This window comes from Merops nubicus, unplaced genomic scaffold, assembly GCF_000691845.1.
Source record: "Merops nubicus isolate BGI_N331 unplaced genomic scaffold, ASM69184v1 scaffold30665, whole genome shotgun sequence".
Taxonomy (NCBI): Eukaryota; Metazoa; Chordata; class Aves; order Coraciiformes; family Meropidae; genus Merops; species Merops nubicus.
Window position 1 is genome coordinate 1 of NW_008610793.1, and position 6,953 is coordinate 6,953.

General features: G+C 55.9%; 1 protein-coding gene across 1 annotated transcript in view; it reads left to right on the forward strand.

Annotated features, from left to right (window-relative positions):
* Nucleotides 1-348: 348 nt before the first annotated feature.
* Nucleotides 349-6,953, forward strand: part of LOC103773645 (chromodomain-helicase-DNA-binding protein 5-like) — a gene marked incomplete at both ends in the record, with an annotated part of 9,872 nt that continues 3,267 nt past the window's right edge. The window contains 13 exons of the mRNA XM_008941021.1: nt 349-465; nt 1,244-1,475; nt 1,556-1,681; nt 1,804-1,976; nt 2,699-2,873; nt 3,352-3,444; nt 3,890-3,978; nt 4,129-4,262; nt 4,647-4,791; nt 5,508-5,667; nt 5,832-5,911; nt 6,034-6,163; nt 6,732-6,821. Of these exons, the coding sequence (XP_008939269.1) occupies nt 349-465; nt 1,244-1,475; nt 1,556-1,681; nt 1,804-1,976; nt 2,699-2,873; nt 3,352-3,444; nt 3,890-3,978; nt 4,129-4,262; nt 4,647-4,791; nt 5,508-5,667; nt 5,832-5,911; nt 6,034-6,163; nt 6,732-6,821 (1,744 nt within the window). The remainder of the gene's footprint in view (nt 466-1,243; nt 1,476-1,555; nt 1,682-1,803; nt 1,977-2,698; nt 2,874-3,351; nt 3,445-3,889; nt 3,979-4,128; nt 4,263-4,646; nt 4,792-5,507; nt 5,668-5,831; nt 5,912-6,033; nt 6,164-6,731; nt 6,822-6,953) is intronic.

Here is a 6,953-nt window from a genome sequence, read left to right on the forward strand (position 1 = left end):
CGGGCTGCTCGTGCCCTATCGTCCAGCCCTCGAGTTGTGTCTCACGGTGAACCCTGAGCGTGCCAGTGCCAGGCTGCTTAGTCTGAGGGACTCCAGCATTTCCCTTCACAGCTTCAGCAGGTGGCCGAACTTCCCCTTTGGCTCTGGAGCTGTGTTTTCTCCAGTAACCAGTTCCCAGGGAATGATGTATTTTCTTGCCTGGCCTTCCATGCCCATTATTTGTTAGCTCAGACTGATGGTTCCTGCTGTTTTATCCCTAAAGCACAGTCGTGCAGCTTTCCACGTGAGCTGTGCTCCTTTCTATCTCACCATTTGCCACCTGTGGGTTTGTTTTTCTCAGCTCCTGGTGCTCAGCAGTTCTGCTTTCTCCTCTCTACCCGTGCCGGTGGTCTGGGCATAAACCTTGCTACGGCCGACACAGTCATTATTTATGATTCTGACTGGAATCCCCACAATGACATCCAGGTTTCTGACTTTTCCTTTTTCTTCCCGTGTAGTAAGTACCCTTCTGGCTCTGCCCTCTGTTTGCACACCCCACACATTGAAGTCTGTCTCTTCTCTCAAAAGCTTCTGACCCTTTCTGCTGCATTTAAGTGGTGCATTTCTGCTCAGCAGCCCCCTTCTCGCATCTGCTGTCCTTGCTCTGGCTTGGCTGTGGCACAGGAGAGACCTTGCACATAAGACCCGCTCTCTTCCATGGTCTTCTCACTTTCTCCTGATGCTTGTTCACAACTGGGTGCCCCCTCCTCTTTTGAGGAGCTTCCATTTGCATTTCCAAAAGCCCATACCCTAGTGAAGGACTGACTGCCCAAGGGAGACAGCAATTGGAGCAGGCAAGCAGCCAATGCCTCTGGAAGTAATGGAAAGGTGAAGAGAAACAGGTATCCCTCCCATGCTCCTTTGCTGGGAGAAGGTCCTCTTCAAAGCCACATCCACTGTGCCAGTGTTTCCTTTCCCCAAGTCTTAGGCATGGGAATGTGCTGGTGCACAGTGGCAAAGGAGCAGTATGGGGGTTCCTATGAGGACCGTGTCCTTGCTGCCCACCCTCAGACCCTTCTGTCAGGGCCAGTGCCTTTGAGTTGGCTCTGAGGAGCCACTTTCACTCTCTGCCCTGCCACAGCCTTAATGCTGAGTTCAGCCTTGCCCCCAAGGTGCCTTTGTGCAGCTGGAGAGGTGAGGAACTTGGTCCCCTCAGCTGGAGCAGCGTGCTGCTGCCCCGGCCAACTTTGTTCTCCGCGCGCAGGCGTTCAGCAGAGCTCACCGCATCGGGCAGAACAAGAAGGTGATGATCTACCGCTTTGTGACCAGAGCCTCTGTGGAGGAGCGCATCACCCAGGTGGCCAAAAGGAAGATGATGCTCACCCACCTGGTGGTCCGCCCGGGGCTCGGCTCCAAGTCAGGCTCCATGACCAAGCAGGAGCTGGATGACATCCTCAAGTTTGGGACAGAAGAGCTCTTCAAGGATGATGTGGAAGGTGGGGTCGGGAAGGTGCTGGGGATGCTCTGCGCAAGCTCTGTCCGAGCTGCTGGGCTCGTTCTCTTCTTGCACCCACAGGCATGGTGTCGCAGGGACAGCGGATCGCCGTGCCGGACGCTGTCACCCCTTTCTCTGACACACTGTCAACCAAAGGGGGTACGGTGACTCCCAGCATGAAAAAAAAGCATGGTGGCACCCCTCCAGGTTTGTACTCCCACTTTTTGGGGTGACCTGTGCCCTTCCCTGGCCCTGCACCCAGCCTAAGCTTGCTTGGCTCTGGGAGTGTGTGATTTGTGCTTCCATTCCCCTTGCTTTTTGCTCTGTAGGTGACAATAAGGACGTGGATGACAGCAGCGTCATCCACTACGACGACGCTGCCATCTCGAAGCTTCTGGACCGAAACCAGGATGCGACTGATGACACGGAGCTGCAGAACATGAATGAGTATCTCAGCTCCTTTAAAGTGGCCCAGTATGTTGTGAGAGAAGAGGACGGTGTGGTAATGTGACCAGTATCATGTCTTACAATCGCACCTCTTTGTACATCCCTCAGTGTTTCTTTTGCTCCCTTTGCTCCCTGGTGTTTCGGTGTGGGGCAGGACTCCTGGGCTCTCTCTCTGCGGCTGTTCCTGGTGGTTCCAGACTCGGGGTCCCAGGGCCAGTGGGACCGGCCGCAGGCAGAGGAAGCACTGTTGTCTTCGTCCTGTGCCACCCACAGCACAGGCCAGGCTCTGTCCCTCGTTTCCATCAGAGCATCCCTAGGTGCCATCTGTCCTTCTGAAGGCCTTTCCCCAGCAGGCTGGTGGTGCTTGAGTACCACGCTGCTGCCATTTGTTCTCCCAGCAGCTGACTGACTTATGTCCTCCATCCATGGAGGGAGCCGGTCACAGGCTGTTGTTCTGGGGGTCTTTGCAGATCTGTAGCTTTTCCCTCGATGTGAGCATGGGCACTGCAGGGTGGGCTGGATGACAGTGTTGGGAGGAGCTCTTGCTGGGTGGGAGGTTGTCTTGGCCCTTTGACAGACTTGCACTGAGGTCAGTACATTTGGGCAAAGATCCAGGAGCCAAATGCCAGCCAGTGGCTTGGTGCCCTCCCTCTTTCCTTTCCGCCCTCTTTCCTTCCCTCGTCCTCTCCCTGGAATGCTGTAGGAGGATGTGCAGCGGGGTGATGCGGCCACATCTGGGGCTGCCTGATCTTGAGCATCTTGTCTCTTGCTTTGCAGGAGGAGGTGGAACGTGAGATCATCAAGCAAGAGGAGAATGTGGACCCGGACTACTGGGAGAAGCTGCTGCGGCACCACTATGAGCAGCAGCAGGAAGATCTGGCCAGGAACTTGGGGAAAGGGAAGAGAATCCGAAAGCAGGTCAACTACAATGATGCCTCACAGGAGGACCAAGGTACGGCTCGGTTCCGGTGGGGCTCGGGGGGGGAGCAGCCCCCGTGGGCTCCTCTGAGGAGCTGCACAAGCAGCTTCCCGAGGGGCACGCAGGCTGAGCCGTCGCTCGGCGTTTCTCCGCAGTTTGGTAGCTGCGTGGCTCTCTATTTCCCAGATGGCTAAACTTTCCAGGATATAAATTCTGCAGAGACTTTTTCTTTTTTAATTTTTTGGTCTGTAAACTCTTGTTTTACCTGGAAGAATTTAGGAAAAACATGTCTGTGGGCAAAATATTCCAAACTGGTTTTTTTTGTATAGGAGAATACTAGTTTTTGAGAATCTGAGAATGGAATTTCCTCCTTGTTATGTCCTCTCCTGCTGCCTGGCAATGGATGCTGGTCACAGCTGTGGACAGGCTCTTGCCTGTCCTGTGTGTCCCTCCTGGACAGGGCCCCTCTGCTCGGGTCCTCTGCTAATCTGGGCTTGCTTGCAATCTGCAGAGTGGCAGGATGAGCTCTCTGACAACCAGTCGGAGTACTCCATTGGCTCCGAGGACGAGGACGAAGACTTTGAGGAGAGGCCAGAAGGTCAGAGTGAGTTAATGCTTTTGGTACTCCACGGGATTTTTACTCTGCGGGCAGCCCCTGACACTCAGGTGCAGCAGAAGGCTCTGGGCTGGAGGGGCTGGTGAGCTCCAGGGCCTCCATTCAGGGGCAGGTGACCCCACTGGCATGCCAGGTGAGGAGATTCCCAGGGCTGGGCAGGCAGCCAGCTGCTTCCTTCACTGGCTGCGGCAGGACCTTGGTCTGGTCCTTGTGGATGGATGGGGAGCGCAGGAGAACAGGCATGGCACCCCGATGCCTGGTAAGGGCAGAAGTGTGCCCCGGCTCGGGATGGCAGCAAGATGGGTGGAAGAGCCCCTGCAGCCTGAGCTGCTGCTCTGCTGGGTTCAGCCTGGCTCTGCTGGGGCACGTGAACACTTCGGCCATGCTTCCTCGCTGCCTGGGCCCGTCCATCACGGAGGCTGCTTGGCTCTAGGTGGCAGAAGACAATCCCGGAGACAGCTGAAGAGTGACCGGGACAAGCCTCTCCCTCCTTTGCTGGCAAGAGTTGGGGGAAATATCGAGGTGAGCATCAGCCTCAGCCGGAGCACGACCGATGCGGCTGTGCCAGGGCTGCCCGGGGCCCGTGGGCTGGGCTGCCCCATGCCGAGTGGCCCGCGCCACGGGCCAAGCAGGCGTGCAGGAGCCACGACAGCAGCTCCCTGCTCCCTCCAGGTACTCGGCTTCAACGCCCGGCAGCGCAAGGCCTTCCTGAACGCCATCATGCGCTGGGGGATGCCGCCCCAGGACGCCTTCAACTCCCACTGGCTGGTCCGGGACCTGCGAGGGAAGAGCGAGAAGGAGTTCAGGTGCGGGGCGAGGCTTGTCCCGGGCTCTGGGTGATGGCAGTGGGCGCTTGGCTTGTGTGCTTGTGTGCTGGCCTCGCTGTTGTCTTGCCCTGTCACCCGCTCTGCTGTGCTCCCCAGAGCAAGTAGAGGCTTTGCTGTGACAGCTGACTGAGCAGCATTAGCCCCAGTGCCCCCACACCCCCACCAAGGTTTCCTTTCTGGGAGGCGAGGCCTGCTTGGTCTGAGGGGGCTCCCCTGCTTTGTTGTCCGTCAGGACAGGCTAAATCTTAGCCTGGGGGTGCGACTCTGCCCTTGCCCGCGGGTGGATGCGGGCAGGGTCTGCTTGGCTCTGCAGGGAGCTGTGGGCCACGCTGGGCTCAGGCCTGGCTCTCCCTCCTTCTGCAGGGCCTATGTCTCACTCTTCATGAGGCATCTGTGTGAACCTGGGGCGGATGGTGCCGAGACCTTTGCGGACGGCGTTCCCCGGGAAGGGCTCTCGCGCCAGCACGTGCTGACTCGCATCGGAGTCATGTCACTAGTAAGGAAGAAGGTGGGTGAGTAAAACTTCAGATGTGCTGTTTCAGGTATGTTCTGGAGACCTGTGGGTTTCATTGGGTGCTGAAGCCAGCAGGCACAGTGCACATCCCTTTTTCATAGAGTTGTAGAAGCACAGGATGGTTTGGGTGGGAAGGGACCTTTAAAGCTCATTGAGTCCAACCTCCCTGCAGGGAGCAGGGACATCCTCAACTAGAGCAGGTTGCTCAGAGCCCTGGCCAATCTGACCTGGAATGGTTCCAGGGATGGGGCAGCGACCACCTCTCTGGGCAGCCTGGGACCCGGTCTCTCCACAGTCATTGTAAAAAATGTCTTCCTTCTCTCTAGTCTGAATCTCCCTCTTTTAGTTTAAAACCATAACTCCTTGTCCTGTCACAACAGGCCCTCCTTAAAAGTCTGTCCCCAGCTTTCTCATGGGCCCCTATTTTGTCATAAATGTATAGGTGACAATAACACAAACTGCCATTCAATCCCTGATGCTTCTTTCCCTGGATGTAACATAGGATGAGCAGTTATTTAATAGTCTGGTGGGCAAAAAAGAGAAGTCATGCTGGAGGTTGCTGTGTCTGAGGTGTAGTGGTGAATGTCCCTGGTGGGGGGGATATGGGAATCCTGCCCTGGCTAGACTCTGTGGTGAAGCAGCCAGAACATGCCGGCTCTGCAGCACCAGGCTGGAAATGCCTCTGCTGTGTCTGACTTGCTGGTGTCCAGGTCCAGGAGTTTGAGCACGTCAATGGGAAGTACAGCACCCCAGATCTGATCCTCGAGTGCCCGGAGAGCAAGAAGTGCAGCGAGATGGTGTCCTCAGATCCCAACACGCCTGTCCCGGCCAGCCCAGCACACATGCAGACGGGACCTGTGGCCCTGGCAGGTGGGTGTGCCCCCAGGCTTCCCGGAGACGGTGGCCTCGCTCTGGCTTGGGCAGGGCATTGGGCCAGGACAGTAGGAGATCTTGCAGGTGTCTGCCTGCCCTGGCAGTGTGTGTGGCTCGCCGGGGCCCTGTTCAGTAGCTTCCTTGCTTTGCTGTTGCTACAGACAAAACAGAAACGCAGCTTGGATTCCAGGAGGAGAAAGACCAAGTGGAGCAAAAGTCCAGGAAGGTGTCTGACAGCCAGGTAGGGTGGCTTCTTTCAGCAGCTCCTCTGGGAGGCCTAGCCAAGGTCTGTTCAGAAATGTGGAGTGCTCCCTGGGGAAGGGGTGGGGCTGGGCTGATCTGGTGTGGGTGCTTGACGTTAAGGTGCCTGCCAGTGCCGAGAGGTTGGAGAGCGAAGAGCACGCAGAAAGCTGTGACAGCAAGGAGAAACTAAGAGAAGAAAAGCAGGAGGAGAGTGAAAAGACTGAGCCTTCTCCTGAGCCCCTGGTGAAAGGTGGGTCTCTGTGGCTCAGATGAATGTGATCCCCACCCACACGTGGGCTCCCCTCTCAGCTCTCGTTGGGGTGTCTGTGGGGCTGTGGCACCCAGCGATGGCATCAGTTCGCATTGGAGAAGTTCTGCAGCTGAAGTTGTGTAGACCTGACCAGCTTTGGACACTGGTGCTCCTGCTGGGTGGGCCTTCTTTCTGATGGGAGGCTCCAGCACTTGCACCTTACTTGGATCTTACTTCTCCATATTGCTGTGGGAATGCTGCAAAGTCTTGCAGAAAGTCCTGAAAACCAACAGTTCCAGGTTGGAAATTATCAGAAATACTCATTTTTGGGGGCATTTTCTATTCCTAGCAAGATGTTCCTCCAGATATCTCAAGAAAGAGGGAAAGCTAAATAAGTTTTATTGATAAAATGCAGACTGTTTTGTTGGAAGTTTTTCAAACACCTTGAATGTATAAACAATATAGTCACTTCACCCTAAAAGGGAAAGTCTGTCCAGATGATATGTTCTTGTCCCCTGAAGTGTGTTTTTCTGGTCAAACTCTTCTCTTGTACTATTCTGTTCTGCAGATGAGGGGCTTCCAGAGAAGGAGAAGCCTTTGGAGAAGCTGGAGTTGAACAGCAGCCCCCTGAAAGGGGAGGACAGAGAAGCCAAACCAGGTGAGGTGTGAAGAGATTTTGGGGTGAGAAGTGGTGTGAAGGGTCTCCAATGCAAGATGGGTGCCTGGCACTGAGGTAAGGGAGCGTGTCACAGGGTAGCAGCGAGGAGAGCCAGCAGCACCTGCGGCAGGC